The sequence below is a fragment of the Gadus macrocephalus genome, chromosome 14 (genome assembly GCF_031168955.1).
Source record: "Gadus macrocephalus chromosome 14, ASM3116895v1".
NCBI lineage: Eukaryota > Metazoa > Chordata > Actinopteri > Gadiformes > Gadidae > Gadus > Gadus macrocephalus.
In genome coordinates this window covers 8,048,673-8,069,397 of record NC_082395.1, presented here as the reverse complement: position 1 = coordinate 8,069,397, position 20,725 = coordinate 8,048,673, and the positions used below count along the sequence as shown (strand labels likewise).

Sequence of the window (20,725 nt, the reverse complement as noted above, 5' to 3'; positions counted from 1 at the left end):
AAGGCCAAAATATGAAAATCTGCAGACAATTTTATTAAATCCACAAATTTTGTATGTACAGCAAAATTAAATCTCACAATGTTAAATCCGTTACCTCAATATTACATGGCATTATCTCAAAACCAAAATAAATTGCACACCCATAACCTTTATACACAGAGGAAGATGTCATAATCATCTACTCACTTTTAGCAGACGCGTGTCTCCCATGACAAGAAAAAAGAATTCGGAAAAAGTCTGAAGTGTTCAGTTAGTTTCAGTCAAACAGTAAGCTTTCCTCAGACCAAGCACTTCTGTTACATGCGCTGACATGAGCTCTTCGTTCCTAATAATTGTTTCTTCCCCCTTTCAGAAGTCAACCTTAAATGGTCAATCTGAAAGCGCTATAAATGGTCAGCAGCATTACAATTCACACAGAATTCATTTAGAAATATCTGTCTTCATCATAATGAGAATTTCCTTGTGTGCATGTTAATAATTTTGCATGTGAGAAAAAAAACGAAAACTTTATTTACTGGCACCATTCAACCAGCCAGCAAAATTAAAATGGAGGAAGCCTAACCATTGGCATCCCCTGTGAACATTAGTTAAACTGACGAGGCCTGGTCTCTGCTGGGAAGGATTTTTGTCTTGCTCTCCAACTTACAACCTGTATAAATAAAATACAATTAAATAAACTCTCAAACTTGAAGTAGGTCTATGTTAGTACTTTGGGTGATATGGTGAGGCGTCTACTTGCCCAAAACCCATTGCCCCCCGCATCACCCCCCAAAAGCAGCAAGCTAGAAGATTCCAGACGCAAGCTCAGAACCCACACTTAGCAGCATTAAGTGTTTACTTCATCGAGGGAACATGAACATTTTCCTTCACAAAGTATGACTAACAGGTTTTGGGCTGGAATAAGTAAAGAAAAAGTAAATCCTGTTATGGGTCACAAGCTAGGAATTTGAGATTTCCTGTATTCTTTAGATTTAGTCAAACCTGTTTGACATACTGAGTGATACACTTTTGAAGAAAGTCACTGAATATTGACAACTAATGTCGTTCTGAAATCAGTTCCAGTATTCAGCCAAAGCAGTGGTCTTGGATTTAAAAATATGTAATTATGTGATAGACCAATGTTGGACTGGAGAAGAAATAATGATCAAAGAGAGTGGACACACCAAACACACTAGGGCACCTCAAGCAGGAGAAATCACTTGGCAAGTCTTTTTAGAACCTTACAAAACTACAGAAAAATATATACCGTAGTTGATCTCAAATATATGGCATTGGCAACAGAGAGAAGAACAACAATAAACTCAACTACTTAGTGCTTGATTTCTCATTCATTAAGTCATTCAGGATATTTATCTTTGTCCGCACAGTCGATCGACCCCTACTAGTAACTGTCTTTACTCGTGGAGAAATATTTCAGCTGTTTTTTTCTAGTTGAGGCCTCTCTGTATTACAATACAATGTTCTACCAACACAGGAGGACTTTGTACGCCAGTCAAACATTGGCGCTCTGGCTTCTGAGCTCTTGTAACATTCCTACAATATGGAGACTCAAACCTAGTCACAGCACAGGTCATGTCATTTATTTTTAGGCCAAAAAAAAATCCAGATTTCTTTTTACAAAAAATAAAATAAATGAGCTAAAAAAGAATCCAGTTATTTTTCATTGTCATGTTTTTCAAACCATTTCGATGGGCGATGAACTATTGTTGTCTTTTTGAGAAATAATATGAGGTCATCCCCATTCAAACAACCTCTGAAACACTTGGACTGATGCTGTTAGACACCAACCAAAACATACACATACACAAAAACACGTCATTCGTGTGCACCACACATACACAAATAATGGCACAAGTACGCACATACTCAACATCTGCGGAAATCCCGTCTCATGTGAACATCGGCGATATGAGCGCCATTTACGGGCTCCCTGGTACGTTAAGTATTAAATTATATATTTGGAGAACAATATATTTAATAACAATATATTAGATCAGACATTAGCTGTTTAGCCAGAACTCAGTAGCACGTTTCTCAGTAGTAAGTCTATATACCAGCAGGTCTTGGACAGAAATGTTGCACTATTTAACGTCATTTTTAATCAGAGACTGGTTGACAACAGGCCACCGTCGAAATAACAAAAAACAAAGCTGTTGGTGAATGCTTGTGTTGCCGCTGGATACGAGGCATTATCTATCTATTTATAATTTCTTCACTCCAATACAACGTAGAAGATGACCGGATATGTGAGAAAATGTGTTTGCTAACTGAATGGAAGTTTTAATTCAAACAGATCTGCTGTTTGTGTTAAACAATTGCAGTTAAAGGGTGGACAGTGAATTGAGGAAAAGCTTAATATTTTTGAGTGAACTTCTTGATTTTACCGATCAGATTTGCATTTCCAGCTGATATGCCTTGTAACCCGAACACAAATATTCCCCTTTCACAACAAAAGCCAAACATTTCAGTTCATATGACGTTCAGCCATGAGGGAAAATTCCCATACTTAAAAAAGTTTTTCTTGATCACCAACAAAAAAAATAAAAAATCGGGCACAAATAATAAATAAGGTTTTGAGAAAAAATAAAATAAAATAAAAGTGCAATGATTCAACATGGACTTTTACAGCACATTCTGGTTCTGCCGACTTCAGCTGGCAGCGGGACGGATATCACATACCGCTTCTATCATTCTGATCTTATCTTAAAGACGGTTCTAGACGCCGCTAGAGGGCGAGACTGGGTGCTCCGTAGAATTCGTATAAAGTATAGGAACGGGCAGAATCCTAAAAGCAAGCAAACTGTCTCACAACTGGCCCAAAGGCATTCTTCATAGGGTTTGAAACTGCCGTGAAGGAATATGCGAGCCCTCAGTCACTGGGAAAAGAAGAAAACCATTCCATTGGCCCGTTGGCTCAGGAAAACCGACCATTAACCCCTGAAATGCAGAAACAAAAAAGGTGCGGGTAGATTGTAGTGAGGACTCCCACCTAACTGTGTTGAGCAGCAGACAGCAGTTTCTAGTCCTCTTAAGCTTTGGGCAGTTAAAACAAGAGAGGGACGGGACGGGACGGGACGGGACGATGATCGAGAGAGTGAGAGTGCCAGAGAACCCAGAGCAGAGGAACAGGAAACACAAAGAGATCCCATGTACCCAGAATGAGCTCCAGTTGAGGGCGTTGGCACTGTGCTGATTGGCTAGTCAAAAAAGACCCTGGAGAGAAGATGGGGGGGCAATGTGATTGGAGGACGAAGAAGATGGTGGGCGGGGCTGGTCTTACAGGTGGCGCGGGAGGCGGGGTCAGTGGCATAGAGGGGGGGAAAATCAGAGGCGGTTCTGGGAGAGTGGAAGCGACACTCCAACGCCCCCGTCTACCTGTCCTTGAGTTCTCGCGTGACACGCTTGGTGATGCGGCCGCAGAGCAGACCTACCAGGAAGAGAACGCACACGCTAGCTGCGATCATGAACAGGATGTAGTTCTTTGAGGGTGACGTCATCACCTGCATGGCCAGGTCAGAGAAACCCTCTGCTGGCGCCACCTGGGGGACAGACAGACAGACATAGGGTACATAATGGCTTCTCATTAATCAAGATACATGAAAAAAAAAGCACCATTAGCTTTGTTTAGTGCCGTTTGTTGCCACTGTGGTCAATCAAACACATTTCCTAGCTGCTGGCAGGGGTGAGTGGCCTTTTGTTTGCTGTCCATTTTCTCCTGTTTTTTGACAAGGTTAGGAGTATAAGCTCACCCTTTGTATTTTTGTTTTATTTAGAAGGACTATTTTTGTTAAAGGCATGTTCTTTATGTTTGTTATATTGGCCCAGGCTCACCCTGACGTATAACTTATTTTGGAATTGATATTCATTTTTCAATAAATCCTTTAGTTAACATGTGAAATCCAAGTCTCTTTTAGTGTTTGAGTTTGCTTTATTTTAGCCCCTCTATCCACTAGACTGGAGGGTCGTAACACAGAGTGAGATCTAAACTTAGTTGGCCACAATAACCAGCAGACAAAAGTTGTATTTCGCCGTAGAGGACTTGGCCATAAAGTACAAACAAATAAAATAATGCTACTGATAAAAATAAAGTCGAGATCCGCCCATGACACTGCAATGTTTGTTATGGGATTGTTATCATTCGTTACCTTTGCAGCATAGCTCCACATGTCGATGCGGTCCTGCAGCCTCTTCTTGCACTCGGGCTGCAATCGAACCCTCTTGTCCTGCAGCGCCTCCATTAGACAACTCATCTCTGAACAGAGGGACGGAGAGAGCACAGATGAGAGGAAACCAAAGAGACAGAGACAGCGGGAAATAGAGATCGAGAAGAGAGAGAGAGATCGAGAAGAGAGAGAGAGATCGAGAGAGATCGAGAGAGAGAGATCGAGAGATCGAGAGAGATCGAGAGAGAGAGATCGAGAGATCGAGAGATCGAGAGATCGAGAGAGAGAGAGAGATCGAGAGAGAGAGAGAGAGAGAGAGAGAGAGAGAGAGAGAGAGGCCGAGAAAGGGGGAGAGAGGCCGAGAAAGGGGGAGAGAGAGATGAGAAAGGGGGAGAGAGAGATGAGAAAGGGGGAGAGAGACGAGAAAGGGGGAGAGAGAGACCGAGACAGAGGGAGAGAGAAATGTCAGAGAAACAGATGGGAAAGACGAGGGCGGTACGGTGGCGGATCGAGATATAGTGAACGAGAACAAGGCAGGGCAAAAAGCGAAAAATATCAAACAAGTGGAAGACCGAGAGGAGGGCGACGGGGCGAGAACGATGGACAAGAGATGGAGAGAATCCAAGCTGAGATGATTCAAAAACAAACTGCAACCAACACCCGCCCCAACCTTCCTCCCAACTTTTGATAGCAGCTTTCAGTTCTCAAGAAGAGCACCTAGCCCATAGCGAAACTAAACGGCCCAGGGATCCTGTCCTCTAAACCCTTGAGGTTTTCAACTGTTCTTACACAGTGTTGTTATAACAAGCAGCCCGAGTGTTTTTTCATAGTGTCCAGAAGGGCCCCGATACTGAATCAGAAAGCGCAGTACGGTCCTCATCAGCGATTCTGATGAGGACCGTACTGTGATATTACAGAAGTTCATCGTGGGATTTAAAGTGACTTATCCACTTTAAAAGGTGACATGTTATACCACCAGCTGTGAGTTTGATCAGCCATTACAAGCCGTTTAGAAAATCTGCCTCTTCTGACATCACAAGTGGGCGTGTTCACCTAGAGGTACGACCGATAGATGAGCAACGTTTGCGACTGTCCAATGGGTAGGCTGATCTATCCAGCATACATCCAGGTGGACACGCCCACTTGTGATGTCAGAAGAGGTCGATTTTCAAAACGGCTCACTTCTGGTGGTGTAATATGTTACCTTTAAACCTGAATATTAACAACGACCACTACAATATTAACGACGACTACAATATTTTGACAATGATGCTGAATGCATTGTATGGAGTTCATAAGACAAACATCTGTGGTTTGGTACCGGGGGGGGTCACTGTGCTACGTGTAAGTGTGTGTGTGTGTGTGTGTGTGGTCACTGACGTCGTCCGCGGCCCGGGGTGATGGCCGCACAGTGGTGCTTGAGGTCCAGGGCGCACGCCGTGTGCAGCACCGGGTCCACGAAGATGTCCGCCTTGCTCTCCTTCAGGATGTTCAGCACCTCCTGGGAACGGAGACAGAAAGCAAGCAAACACACACACACATTTATTTAATTGATATGCATTTATTTTGATCCCATTTTTTGTTGGACTTTTATTCATACAAATTGAACCTCATTGGGGCTTAACCCCTCTTTTTTTCAATATAGACCTGATTAGCAGCAGCCAACGCTTACAATCGTCCTACAATGAGAGGAATAAGCCGCTCTTTAGCTCAGCCTCAGCAGCAGCACTAGCCCCGCCCCCCTCCCCCCCCTCCTACATTATTTTTCAATAACGGGAGGACCCCAAGCTTTTTATTCTGCTCATATCATAATAACCAACATTGATTAGTTATGAATTGCCTTCATTGATAATATGATTTTGTTTTTATCGACTTGATTGGAAATTTTAATATTCTTCCATGACTAGTGGCTTGCGCTAATTGTTTTTGTGTCGTCAAGGTACATATGGTGGATAGCTCTATTTGACCATTGTTGTTGTTGTTGTTGCCGTTAGGGATGTTCACGATGAGTGGACTAGTTGTTACTGCACTTTCCTGTCGGCACCAAAATACTAGTCGGTTAAGGATTTCTTTAGAAATGATTTTCTGATACATTTATTTCTGCCGATAGGAACTCGCCATACATTGAATTACCGCACAGGTTTTCGCTGAAGGTTACCGGTGGTATGATTTAGTGTCCACTAGCTGATTGCGACCACCTGATACCTCCTCCCTCACCCCTCACCTTCCAACGACGTAGGAGAAGCTACGGTGGCCTGCGTTGGCCTGTAAGGTGCAAGAAAGTACTTGCAAATGCAGGATTTTTCAACCTAGAACTTATTTACCGATAATTTTGGATCTAAGGAGACCAATGCGAACAACATAGTTTAAATTGGACCACTAGTGGGCAGGAGCTCTGCAGCTGCATGTAATCTTTGGGGCAATAATGCGCAATCAATAAATAAAAAGATCCCTGCAAAGGAATAGGACTTATTTTTTTGATCTATGAGCAGGACATGTCCATTACAATCTCAACTCTCCTACACCCAAAGAATTTAGATTACTCTCCAGAGAATAGATTCCGGTGTGTGTGTGCGCGCGCGCGTGCGTGCGTGCGTGCGTGCGTGCGTGTGTGTGTGTAGAGTGTGTGCGTGTGTGTGTGTGCGGTGACGTACCTTCTTGCAGGCGTCCTGTCTGATCTTCAGCAGGTTCACCTTGAGACATTCCTCCACCTGCCCCGTCTGCTCCTGGGCCGCCGCCTCCTCGGCACACAGCCTGGAGATCTAGACGGAGGAGGGGATGGCAGAGACATGGAGCTGGTGGATTCACTAGGGATCGCTCAATACCACTTTTTGGTTTACGACCTGAAACCCATACTGCAATCTTAAGTATAGCTGTAACTCATCCTGTAATATTTATCTAAATATTAATAATCGATATGTACGGGAATGAATTGTATGCCATTAAACAAAGAATTATCAAGTCTTCACACAATAATGTACAGATCACCAGCTTCATAATACAAAACGACAATTAGGATCACTAAGCATCGCCATTAAACACTGATCCCCACCACCCACCATATGACCAACCCCATGCTCCTCTAGCCCCTCAAATATCATTTTCCTTTAATTCAATCTACCTTTAGATTTTAATCAAATAACACTGTTGGCACTAGCACACAGATTTAACATAATTAACATTATCCACGAGAGTACCCATATGCAGGCAAAGGGACCATCTGTTAAAATGGTTTAACAGATTTTTCAAAAAGAATTAATCACCAACATATGTGTATGTCCGCATACACATTCCCATTATCGGGGCCTCCTATTTTCTGTATATTAAGGCACAGTACACTAATATGGGTATTTTGTGTTAATGTGTGTATTATCGTAGTCTGTGATAGTTTAATTATTTATAATTTTGTACAGTGCACCATCTTTTGTGTTTTAACATGTGTACGTTTTTTCCTCATGAAAGCGTGTTGCGTCCGTGTACCTCGTCTGTGCAATGCATCTGGAGCTGTGGGTCCAGTCTGTAGTCGAGGGCAGACTCCTGGAGAATCACTCTGATCTGGTCCTCACAGTCAGGAGACAGCCTCTGGACACACACACACACACACACACACACACACACACACACACACACACACACACACACACACACACACACACACACACACACACACACACACACACACACACACACACACACACACACACACACACGAGAGATGTGTAGCATTAGCAAAGCAAAGCAGAAACACACACCTAAATCTTGATGTACGCTGGTTGAACCAGATACCCAATATGAAGGCTCTATCCTACAAACAGCTACACAGTAAAGACACTAGCTACTAACGGGTCATACCAATATTAGCATGGAGTTCGCAGAGCAATCCCAAGCTGCACATACCGTTCGGTTATCCTCCCCCCCCCCCCCCCAACCACTACCCTTGGACTTTCCCGGAAAGAGAGTGAGGCCTGGTTCTCACTTTAAATTAAGTATGCAGTGGGGATTGGACCAACCTGGTCGGCGTACTTCAGCTTGAGGCAGCTGATGACCCGTCCCTCCAGCTCCGTGTCGTCGCTGGCCTTGTTCAGCACCGGCTGGCAGAACTTGGGGATGTCGGCGCGGCACGCCTTCCGCAGCACCGGGTTCAGCCGGTAGTCTGCGGGGAGGGGGGAGCAGCAGGCTGGGATTTCAGAGGAGTTCTCTCTAATCCAGAGCAATTTTCTAGGTAATTTCCTCTGTGTTCACTCTCTGTTTGGATGCTCTTCTTGGACACGTGCGATTTTCGCTCAAGGTTTTATTTTTAGTGGTATGAGTGTGTTAAGGTCTAGGTCAGTGGTCTCTGCTTTCAAAGTAGGCCAACCACACTCTGAACTGAGCATGAACTCCCTATTGTTTATATTTGCTTCGTGAAGGTCAGTCAGGCTTACATATTTTTCAAAAATAGAATTGCTTTCCTTCAATACGCCTGATGGTTATGTCAGGCAACAAATGCCTGGTTGGTGAAAAATAACAAGAAATAATTAATAAAAAGGTTTGTCTAAAAAGTTGTATGTTTTTGCAATTCAAAAACCATTACCAAAGATATCTTCACCCTCAAATACCATAGGAACACTCCACCGTGATTTAATAACACAAGAGGACACATTTCAGCTAGGCCTGCTTGCTAATCACATTGTGCCAATAATGAGGCAAAAGCACACGCCTGTGTAATGTTGTGATTATACCACCGGTACCACCAGAACTGTGTTCTGTGTGTTCTGTCTCTAGGTGATGGTTGTGTTCTAGGTGATCTGTCTCTAGGTGGTTGTGTTCTAGGTGATCTGTCTCTAGGTGATGGTTGTGTTCTAGGTGATCTGTCTCTAGGTGATGGTTGTGTTCTAGGTGTTCTGTCTCTAGGTGATGGTTGTGTTCTAGGTGATCTGTCTCTAGGTGATGGTTGTGTTCTAGGTGATCTGTCTCTAGGTGATGGTTGGGTTCTAGGTGATCTGTCTCTAGGTGATGGTTGTGTTCTAGGTGATCTGTCTCTAGGTGATGGGTGTGTTCTGTGTGATCTGTCTCTAGGGGAAGGTTGTGTTCTGTGTGTTCTGTCTCTAGGTGGTATCTGTGTTCTCTATGTACCTGTGTTCTGTGTGTTCTGCCTCTAGGTGGGTGGCTGTGTTCTGTGTGTTCTGCCTCTAGGTGGGTGGCTGTGTTCTGTGTGTTCTGCCTCTAGGTGGGTGGCTGTGTTCTGTGTGTTCTGTCTAGAGGTGATGGCTGTGTTCTGTGTGTTCTGCCTCTAGGTGATGGGTGTGTTCTGTCTCTAGGTGATGGTTGTGTTCTGTGTGTTCTGTCTAGAGGTGATGGCTGTGTTCTGTGTGTTCTGTCTCTAGGTAGTGCTTGTGTTCTGTCTCTAGGTGGTGGGTGTGTTCTGTGTGTTCCGTCTCTAGGTGATGGCTGTGTTCTCTGTGATCTGTCTCTAGGTGGTGGCTGTGTTCTCTATGTACCTGTGTTCTGTGTGTTCCGTCTCTAGGTGATGGCTGTGTTCTGTGTGTTCTGTCTCTAGGTGGTGGCTGTGTTCTCTATGTACCTGTGTTCTGGGTGATCTGTCTCTTGGTGATCATCTGTTTACACTTGGGGTCCATCAGCTCGCTGTTCTTATTCTGCTTCAGACACTGGAGAACATTCCTGGCATCCGCCTCCGTACAGAACCTCTGCACAGAGACATGAAGGGAAACAGAGATATAGAGTCACAGAGAGCGAGACAGGGAGAGAGGATGTCTCTAAATATAGAAATAAATTCCAAATAAGAACACATAAAAAATGTTTTAAATAAATAAATGAAAAACGAAGGGCAACACATTCATTAAAAGGGCAATATCCATCGTGAGCAACAGTGACGTGCGTTTATAATGAGTCTAACATGGAGTTTGATGTTGACTGGGAAGAGTGGGGGAGGGGGAGAGGGGCGGGGTTCACACGGCGATCAAATGTCTCAATATTAAAGCAAGCATCCGGAAAAGGAGTCCGAGGTGCACGCAGCAGCCAGGTTAAAAACCACCCCACAGTGTCATCAAGTCCCAGTCCCCTTTCATCTCCAGCTTTCCCCCTCCTTCACCGCTACTGCCGTATTCCTCGATCAAAGCCATCATGTTAAGTTATTCCTACAAGGGGGGTCATCGATAATCCCTCCCTGCCGGAGCGCGCGCCCCCCCCCCCCCCCCCCCCCCCCCCCCCCAACCACCTCCGCCCTTACCTTGATCATCTGCTTGCACACCCTCATGAGTTGGTAGTCGAGCTCGGGGTCGCTCATCTCCACCTCCTGCAGCCGGAAGACCCGCTGGTGGCACCGAGGCGTCAGCTGCTTCTTGTTCTCCTTCAGACACTCAATCATCTGAGGGGAGCGAGTGATGAGTGAGTGAGTGAGTGAGTGAGTGAGTGAGTGAGTGAGTGAGTGAGTGAGTGAGTGAGTGAGTGAGTGAGGTGAGTGAGTGAGTGAGTGAGTGAGTGAGTGAGTGAGTGAGTGAGTGAGTGAGTGAGTGAGTGAGAGAGAGAGAGAGAGAGAGAGAGAGAGAGAGAGAGAGAGAGAGAGAGAGAGAGAGAGAGAAGAGAGAGAGAGAGAGAGAGAGAGAGAGAGAGAGAGAGGAGAGAGAGAGAGAGAGAGAAGAGGAACAGGCTCCATCAATACTACAAGAATACAATGACACACAAAGTATGTATGTCAGACATGAATGGAGAGCTGGTGTGACCTTCAAATGTCATTATGGATGATTCAGTTGACAGAGACTGCTTTTGTGCAGTAAATAAATGTCATTAAGTAAATGAACAAAAAATGTTATACAAGATTAGGGCACAGGTTTATATTTACAGCTGAATGATCATTGACGTTATCAGAGAGAGCGAGAGAGAGAGAGAGGATTAAACCGGTTGGAACGAGGACAAGTCTCAGGTGTCACTTCTGGTTTTTCCTGTCTGAAATCCACTCTGTCTAGGGGATTGATTGTAGACTGTTCCACCAGCATTGGAAAGAAGCAACAATGTGCCTTACTCTGCAATTCAGCCATTTCTTTAAACTTGACAGACTACAGGAGCTAATATTTCATAAATTACAGTCACTTGATTGAACAGTCTTTCTTCGGGTTACTTTTATTTAATTGTTCTACACTTATTTCCAAGCTCTTCTCATTTCCACCATTATATTCAAATGAATAGGCGTAGTTATCGCACAGGGAGTGCTGAAGATATATGTTTCAGTATTATGTCATAGCATATCTATTTATTTATGTATTTATGCATTTATCTCATATTGACTTCATATGTTGTAGGCCTGTATGCTTGGTATAACGAAGGCTCTGAGCGGCTACCCGCTGCTGCTGGTGGTGTTGGTGGTGGTGTTGGTGGTGTGGTGTTGGTGGTGGTGTTGGTGTTGGAGGTGTTGGTGGTGTTGGTGGTGTTGGTGTTGGTGTTGGAGGTGTTGGTACCTGGGCGTTCCCGAAGGCCACATTGGAGCAGAGATGGCTGATGTCATTCTTACAGGAGTCGTACAACTCAGGCTCCAGACGAATGTCTTCAGACTGAGGAGAGGCAATAAGCCAGGGAGGAGGTTAAAGAAGCAGAGGGCACGATTAGCTTGCCAAGTTTAGTCCTTTACCATTTTGGGCGGCTTCTTAATAAATCCACCAGGCCAAAAGACTAATTATATAACCTTCTTTACTTTACAAATAGTTAATGAATAAGCCTTTGTATATACTGGAAATGCATTGCACAGACGAGGTACCCGGATGCAACACGCTTTCATGAGAAAAAACGTACACATGTAAAAACACGAAAGATGGTGCACTGTACAATACTGCAATGTAACTAAAGGGGCACATATCGGACACCGCCCAGACTCAAACCAACAGCCTTTATCCTACCACTGCGTTGCATCTCGTCTGACCCATTCGGCATAAAAGTTGCAATGAAACATACAATGAAGCCTAGTGCCAACAGTATCGTGTACGTTCAGCCCTTGCGCGAAATACAGGCGCTACTCTTGGGCGCTAGTTCTCCCCTCCCATACACTGCTCTGATTCACTGGTTGTGTGCTAGCAGCATACAACAAATCAGAGGCTCTATTTCTCAGACGCCAACACTCTCAGACTTTGCATGTTGTATGTGACCAAAAACTGATCGCGCGGGTCCGAAAGTTTCCCACACAGCTGAACAAACCGAACAGACTTGTTCAGTGATCCGAGTCTAGCCAAACGTTTCATAATCCCCGCAATTTTGTTGCAAAAAAGTACATCTATCTTAGTAGAAAGTTGAAAAACGTTGCGTTTACTTCACACAAGAGCAGCCATTTCCCCCTGTTGTCATTGGAACGTTATGAAGTGATGTAATTACGCGACGTGAACGTCATCGAAAAGCTGCATTTTCGCAAGTTCCCGCATTCTTTCGCAAGTTCCCGCAATTTTTGCAAGTTCCCCGCAATTTCATTGCATAAAATCGCATAAATATGACGCATATTTCATTGGATATTTTAAGAAAACGTGCCACATAATCAAGGATTTTTGGCTGCAACAATCACAAAAAAACACCGCATTTTTCTGGAGGGACTGTCTGACGCCGCCGTGACTTCCCATGATGGTGCTGCGTTCAACCCAAGGCTTTGGAGACAGGAAGGGGTCTTTACCATCTCCAGCTCCTCCACGCGGAGCTGCTTGCGACACTTGAGGGCGACGCGCTGCTCTTTGGCCTCCTGCAGGGTGTCGTTCTTCACCGTGGTGCTCAGGCAGATGACCACGTCCACCCTGGGGGGGGGGGGGGACACAGACAACTGCCATTTTGGAATCGGCTCATTGGTGATTGATTGGCTCCCTTATTCACTTTTTAATTCAGTCAATTATTCATGAATACAAAGCTGGTGTGACTGCTTTTGTGATGTATTTAGGTCAATTTAAATAAATGTCATTAAGTTAATTAACTATAAATGAAATACTAGATTAGTGCACAGGTTTATATTTACAGCTGCAATAATTTGAGGAGGGAGATAGAGATAGAGAGAGAGAGAACCCAGTGAATTCAGGGATTCAACCGGTGGGAACATTGGTGCATGATTGGCTATAGTCAACCCTTCATATGTCACTATTTAGGGAATAAGTGTAGAGGGAATTCAGGCAGTAATTGAGGGACGGTGATCCATCAGTAATCCAACGGCGTGACATGTTTTGGTTAGTCTCAGACTAATACATGTCACGACGAGTCGTGTCACACTCCTTCGATGTTACCCTGCGAGCGCTCATTTGCATAAAGAACCTGGCCTCAATTGTAGACTTAATATCCACGGCGCTATGGCTATCAAGTAGTGCACTATGTAGAGAGCCAGATTTGCACACTCAGGGAAAAGTGGACCAACAGAGCCAAGTGTGTGAGGAAGATAACGGATAAGAGATGGTGGCAACCCAAGTGCCTGGATGGAAATGCTGCCGCTGGGACCTAGAGTCAGGGCTGTCGATAAGGGGTGAAAGGTGATGACGATTCAGGGGGCCCACAAAAAAAAAAAATCATTAAAAAATTTTAAATCATTATTTTATCACCAGCCCATAGTACTACCATAGTACCCCCCCCCCCCGTCCCCCCCGTCCCCCCCCCCCGTCCGTCAACAATTGTTCTCCCCGGACAACAATTGCTCCTTACACCTCCCCCCGTCAGCAATTCAGCGCAGGGGGGCCCATCAGTAAATCTTGTCTAGGGGCCCAGGAATTGTAGCAACGGCCCTGCCTAGAGTTGTGCCACCTGGGCGGTCAAAGTGCCTTTCGACCGAGAGGACCACTCACTTCTTCTTGATGTTGGGGCACAGCTTGAGGACATCCTCTTTGCAGGCCATCTTGAACTTGTAGGAGAAGTGAAAGTCTTTCATCTGCACCTGTGGGTCAGAGAAGCAGACGGAGAGAGGAGTGAACGTGGAGGAGGAACACAGACAGGGAGGTGACGATGGCGGGAGGCGGGGGACATATAAAGAGATACGGTGAGGGAAGAGATGAAACGACAGAGCGAGAACTAGAGGGCCGGAGGGAAAGGACGTGACAGAGGAGGCAGAGGCAGCAGGAGTGGGGGAGAGAAGGAAGAAGGGGGGGTTGGAGATTTCCAGGGGGTAGGGGATACTGACCAATTGGAAGTGGGTGACGCCCACGGCACACTTTTCGTTCATTTCCTTTTGGTGTTTATTCTGGACCAGACACTCCATCAGGTCGCCAGTATCAACCTGGTTATCAGCAACATCCTGGAGATACACACACACACACACACACACTCACACACAGGTCAAGGAGCTAACTTATAGATCAATAATATATGTGACCACATTGTATTTGGGGTGTGTGTGTGTGTGTGTGTGTGTGTGTGTGTGTGTGTGTGTGTGTGTGTGTGTGTGTGTGTGTGTGTGTGTGTGTGTGTGTGTGTGTGTGTGTGTGTGTGTGTGTGTGTGTGTGTGTGTGTGTGTGCGTGCGTGCGCGCGCGCGCTCACATGACAGTGGGCTTGGATGATAGGCTCACAGGCTCTGATTAACAGAGCATCAATCTGGATGTCCTGCAAACACAAAATACAGGTCAGCCTTTGGGGATCCATCTTTCTTTCAGAACAGCCTTCTGGTTGACACTCGTCGTCTTCAAACAACACCAGCGCCACATCAGCGGACGCAGAGGGCTGCGAGACTGACGGCCACAGTGGGTCCAGTTTAAGGGGAGGTCAGACTAAGATCCAGGTGAGCCAGTACCTCGGATTCTAGCTCGGTCAGGTTGCCCACCACCTCCCTGCAGGCAGGCATCAGATCCTCCAGGTGGTCCTGGAGACACTCCAGCTCCTATAGAGCGAGAGGGGGGGGAGAGGGAGAGAAACGAGTTAGAGATGATTAAAAACAAACGGCAAGAAACATCCATCCCCAACTGTGTTGCCACAGTTACCTCGAAAAAGTAATCAGATTACTGATTACTAGTTACTCCTTAAAATGGTAACTTAGTTACTTTACTGATTACTTGATTTTAAAAGTAACTAAGTTAGATTACAAGTTACATTATTAGTTACATTTCGTTTTTATTTTTTATTTACTAAGTAACGCGTTACTGGCATCACTGTTCCCCAACCATCCTCCATCCTTTTAAGAGCAGCTTTCAGTCTCAAGAGGCGCTCCCAGCTGATAAGAGAAACTTCAGACCCGTGCGTTTAATCTTGATCTGTTTGGTTTCAATTCTATTCATACTGTATGACCATACTGTGTGACCCAGGCGATACGCTGATTAAATATATGGTCTTAGCAATGGTAAAGTAAGTAGAGTACCGCTACTGATGGCAGCGTCTTACGCAAGCTAAAATGCCAAAACGATAGTATTCAACAGGTAATAAACCCTGGCAACAGCACCTGCCCGGTGTCGGTCTTCTCACTGCACCACTTCCCCAGGTCCGTCATGCAGCGCCTCTGGAGCTCCGGCTCCAGCTTCACGTCCAGCGCCCTCTGGTGGAGAATCCGCTGCACCTCCACCTTGCAGTCCCTAGAGAGCTGTGTGTGCAGTCGCACGTACGTTATGGCACATTAATGCTAGAACCTTTGTGTAATAAAAATGTACAGGATTCCATTGAATTAAATTGAAATTTGAACACGTCTGATTTAAACTTGCTGATTCAAATAAACACGGCGGTCATAATTAAAAAAAATTATATCCAAAGTGTTATTGGGCACGAATTCCCAAAGGTGGAGGAAATTTAAAAAAAAGGGAAGGTTTACATTAATGCCCACAAACAACACACGCAGACACACAGGGGACATAACCATAATACACCATCCAGTTCTCCAGGGATTTTTTTCTTTGACGGGGGTAATTACTGTTACTATAGCCAATTCAATTTGCACCTTGTCCGCAACTCAAAGCCTTTAGAAATCGAATTTCTTCTTGTGATTTAAATACTTTCCACCCACAATGCATTTATCATCAATTAAGTGTGGTATCCTTTGAAGTGAAAGTTTGTGTGTGCGTTGATCTTGGACGCAAAGTGTCTCTGGATGCAGGCAAGCAGACAGATGGCTTCATTGGAATTAGCAAGGACCTCTCCATGAGGGCCAGTCACAGTCTGACAGGCAAAGCCCCAAGATTATAATTATCCAAACATCGTCAGCGCAACATTGTCGGCCTCAGCATCGCAACAGTTATCTTGTTGACATTCTCATCTCATCATGATGATTTAGCATTCGAAAAGATCACCGCCATCATCAAACACCTTCCACATCATCCCAATACGGTGATTAATATGGTCATAGCTTCTAGAAAAACACACTTACATAGTTTTCTGGACCAAGCTGTCAAATAATAGAAGAAAATATTAAAGGTCATTAATGTACAGGGTTCCAAGGAGATCCCACTAGATATTGCCTATATTGACAATATTTTCAGTGTAAATAAAGATGTATAGAGAATATTCTAGGCCTTTTCAGTGGGTGTCTAGCGGTTAAAAGCAGTTAGCAGGGTGACTGACGTCAAAAGTGGTGTCTTTGTAATCATTGTACAAAGAATGTCATCATTTATGAACGACAGTTGTAAGTGGCGAGACTGGCGACTTGATGTTAGCGTTCATCGTCAGGGAATTGAAGCTCTGCGATGGTGTTCCATGGACGGAGCCATCGGACGTGTCCGGTTGCTGTGGAGCACTTTCCATTAATTATCAAGGCACCATTTTCCAGCCAAATGAAAAGGTTGACGGGAAGGCTTATTAGAAGTGGTGCTGATGGCTCCAGTGAAGCTGAGCAGTTACCCAGCTAGCATTTAAAACCCTGAATGGATCCAAGATGGGCCCATTCCCAACGGAACTCAAATGATTCTTTGGCTGATGCCATTTGCAGGAATATCTAATATTTATACTTGATTAATAAACTTGAATCCAATCAATTAATTCACAAATGAGTTGATTGGATGGCCTAAGCTAGTAATGTTTTCTGGTGGAGTGGCTTTGGAGGAAGACCTGGATTGGAGGGAGGTTTTTTGCTGTTGGATACTTTCAAATTCTATCGTACTCTAGCTGGTTCCTCCGTACAGTCGACCCTAGCCTTCAACGACTCAAGATATTCCTCCATTATTTCTACACACAAATCGCATTATTATTGTTAGCGGCGGCTAGCCTGCAAGTTGATGGCGAGAGCTCGTCCGGGAGACTGTTCTCCGCCCGGCCGGGGCCGTGCTCGTGCGTCTCACCCGTCTGCCTTGCTCCTCGGTGCGGTAGGCGTGGCGGTAGAGGCAGGAGAAGACGGCGCCGGGGGGCATCAGCTCGCTGGTCTCGTTCCAGCCGCGCGTGTGGCACAGGCGAGCCGCATCCCCCTCGCACTTCAAATACAGGATGGGGTCCAGTCTGACAAAAACAGGGCGGGAGGCGGGTAACCCGATGAGCACTTCTACAACTACAGAACTAGTGGAAGACTTCTTATTAACACGTTTAGTTTGAATACATTTCACTTTTAACATGACAATCATTTCTTAATACACCCATTATTTATAAAAGAAAATTGTACATTTTATGATTTCACACACAAAATCTATTATTATTCTATTATTATTATTATTAGGCATTATACGATCAGTAACAATAATATAATGAACACACTTCATTATAGCATTATATGAACATTATATGTGCTGATCCCAAAGCCTGCCTACCAAGAGTTAGAGGGTTGAATTCCCTAGTGTTGCTCAGCGAGTACAGCAGCAGTGAAACTGACAAGACGTACTGCGTTAATAAGATGCAGCTCTCTGGAACGGGGGGGGGGGGGGAACGGAGCAAATGGAATTAAGCGGGCGTAGGTCGAGGGCGGGGGATAAGGAAGAACAAAGGTGAGAATAGGAGAGAAGGAGATAGACGGGGGGATTTACAGGTCTGCTGGGAGAAGGGGTTGGAAAACTGAGCAGCCCGAGCGCAGGAGCAGAAAGGAGATCTAAAGTGTTGGATCGGGGAGAGAGGGGAACCTCAGAGAGGTTGTGGTGAGAGGGCGGAGGCAGTTGACCAAGGATGAGAATCATACTTACTTCCAGTCTCTTGAGATGAAGTACTGGAGCTCCAGAAGCCTGTGCTCACAGTCACCCACCATTTTCTCTGTGTAGAGGTGTTCCATCAAACACGACAGAATCCTACACACACACACACACACACACACACACACACACACAAAGCTTTAACACATGAAATGCATTCTGGGAAAGAGTGGGGATGTGCTATCCCTGTAGTCTGGGACCACGCCAATTTTAATAAACAATAAACATGGCGACACTTGAGGCAATTACTAAACTTGTCCAGTCTGAGCTAATGGCAGAAAAAGATACAGCAGCTGCTTCTTTCTGCCATTGTCGTCGCAGCTGACGTGCCTACTTGAACATTCACAGTCACATTCCCGTACTGTGTGGAGGTGGAGTTCATGTTAACCAAGGTATTAATGTTTACATTATTAAAATGGGTTATGGGTAACCCTATCTTAACCCACAACCCCTTAACCTAATGATATATAATAATAATTACTGGATTAACTGATTTTAATTAATATAATGATGCTGTTACCAATCCCATTTATAAAAGCTAATATTGGCAGCCCGTGTGTGTGTGTGTGTGTGTGTGTGTGTGTGTGTGTGTGTGTGTGTGTGTGTGTGTGTGTGTGTGTGTGTGTGTGTGTGTGTGTGTGTGTGTGTGTGTGTGTGTGTGTGTGTGTGTGTGTGTGTGTGTGTGTGTGCGCGCGCGTGCGTGTGCGTGTGCGTGCGTAAGATTCTTTTGTGTTTGTAGGATCTCCATTAGCCGTCGTCGTGTGCGCAGGTGTGTGTATGTGCGCAGGTGTGTGCATGTGTGCAGGTGTGTGTGCTCACATAGGGTCCCCGCTGCGGATGTGTTTGCAGGCGGTCTGGATGACCGACTCACACGCCTCGTTCAGGGCCCGGTCGATGCGGTAGTCGGCTCCGGGGTCGGCGGACTGCACCAGGCTCTGGAGCTGTGGGAGCGATGGCCTGCTTCAGTTCCGATACTTTGCGTTTGACTAGATCCCAATCACTGGTAGTCACATTCCCCCTGCTCGACACAGTATGTTTGTTGATAACCACATGCTTGTTTTGAACTCAACGATTTTCTTGCTTTGGTCCAAAGAAAACTTGTGAAAAATCGCTTTGGAATCGTCAATAACTTATTTTTAAGGACATTTATACGCCAGAAAACAAAATCCCCCCCGCACAGACACCCCTCAAGTGACACTTGTGGAAATGCTGTGACTAATAACTATGGTCTATGCTTCGCTTTGGTTCTATTCCAATACATTCAGTGGACCACTGTGTGATTATCATCCTCGGTTAAATCTGGGCTTTGAGAGGCTGTTGGTGGAGGAGGTGAAAGTGTGGGTGGGGGGGGGGGGGGATACTTACAGCGTTCTGGCAGAGGTTCTCCACGGTGGCGCTCCGGTCTCCCCGGCCCACCTTCATGAGACAGTGGAGGGTGCGCCCTTTGCGATGCAGCCCGGAGCAGTGGGTCTCGATCTCGCCCCGGCAGTGGAGCACGATCTCGGGGCTTAGGGAGAAGTCCTCCATCAGCATCCTCCGGTAGTCCAGCATCTCTCCCTGGCACTCTCCGCTCACCATACGCCCTGCACACGCACCGACACAACAACACGCACTATGATAAAACGAAAATCTCCAACACGTATCTGAGCCTGATTAATAGGGAACGTGGGCTTGGTTTAGACCGTCGTGAGACAGGACACACACACACACCAACCAAGGCATGTCATTATCTCTCACACACACCATGGCTATAACCAACAGGTGTGCAGCACTCACCGCGGTGCACGGCGGACTCTAGGCACAGCAGCAGGTAGGAGAGGCGAGCCTCGCGGGCCCGTGGCAGGTTGTTCTCCAGGTTGCAGTGCTGCTTCCTCAGGTCCGCCTTGCAGGCCTTGGCCAGCGAGTAGCTGACCCTGTAGTCCTGGGCGATCAGCTTCTGCCGTGTGGTCAGCGCATCGCGGCACTGGCGGTGGTCGTGGTGCGGGCAGGCAGAAATACATGTAGGATGATCAATATTTCTTAGGGCATCACAACAACAAACTACAGAGAAGGTGGTACTGGTTTTAGTCATGATAACAGGTTTTAGTCACAGTATGAGTCTAATAGGCCTTTCACACCGCCGCAAAATCGGAGCCCGTTCCGGGCTAGTTCGGAGCTAGAGCCAGTGTTTTGGTTTCACATCGCCAGAGAACCGGCTCCGGCCTGTAAAAACCGGTTCAACTCCAACCCCAGGATTGAGCTGGGCTAGAACGAGAACTGCCTTTACGCCAGGGTCAGGGGGCGGGGTTATCCTTACCTTCATAAACAGGAAGACCAACGAAGACTGGCATTTTTAAAAACACCGAAGTAAACAATGGACGTGAAGACGAAAACGCAGTGGACCGTGGAGGAGACAACCTGTCTCCTTGGATTCTGGTCTTCTTCCGAGGTCCAGAACAAGTTGGAGGGAGAAACCCGGACAAAGGCTATCTTTGAAAGCGGATGTATGTATGCAGACGTTTGCAGTGACGTCATGACGTTGCTCTCGCCGGCTCCAT

General features: G+C 45.7%; 1 protein-coding gene across 2 annotated transcripts in view; it reads right to left on the bottom strand.

The window, feature by feature from the left end:
- Positions 1-10: 10 nt before the first annotated feature.
- LOC132472158 (Golgi apparatus protein 1-like) overlaps positions 11-20,725 on the bottom strand; it is a 28,556-nt gene continuing 7,841 nt past the window's right edge. The window contains exons 7-27 of one of the 2 annotated variants that reach the window (XM_060071636.1): positions 19,965-20,151; positions 19,554-19,771; positions 19,008-19,129; positions 18,183-18,284; positions 17,358-17,511; positions 16,451-16,468; positions 15,536-15,673; positions 14,894-14,980; positions 14,644-14,706; positions 14,287-14,400; positions 13,955-14,043; positions 12,811-12,928; positions 11,618-11,710; positions 10,393-10,530; positions 9,727-9,850; positions 8,174-8,316; positions 7,644-7,745; positions 6,818-6,925; positions 5,544-5,664; positions 4,146-4,252; positions 11-3,539 (exon numbers count right to left, since the gene is read on the bottom strand). In XM_060071636.1, the coding sequence (XP_059927619.1) occupies positions 3,372-3,539; positions 4,146-4,252; positions 5,544-5,664; positions 6,818-6,925; positions 7,644-7,745; positions 8,174-8,316; positions 9,727-9,850; positions 10,393-10,530; positions 11,618-11,710; positions 12,811-12,928; positions 13,955-14,043; positions 14,287-14,400; positions 14,644-14,706; positions 14,894-14,980; positions 15,536-15,673; positions 16,451-16,468; positions 17,358-17,511; positions 18,183-18,284; positions 19,008-19,129; positions 19,554-19,771; positions 19,965-20,151 (2,514 nt within the window). In that variant the 3' untranslated portion in view covers positions 11-3,371. The remainder of the gene's footprint in view (positions 3,540-4,145; positions 4,253-5,543; positions 5,665-6,817; positions 6,926-7,643; positions 7,746-8,173; positions 8,317-9,726; positions 9,851-10,392; positions 10,531-11,617; positions 11,711-12,810; positions 12,929-13,954; positions 14,044-14,286; positions 14,401-14,643; positions 14,707-14,893; positions 14,981-15,535; positions 15,674-16,450; positions 16,469-17,357; positions 17,512-18,182; positions 18,285-19,007; positions 19,130-19,553; positions 19,772-19,964; positions 20,152-20,725) is intronic. The other variant, XM_060071637.1, reaches the window with a different exon arrangement.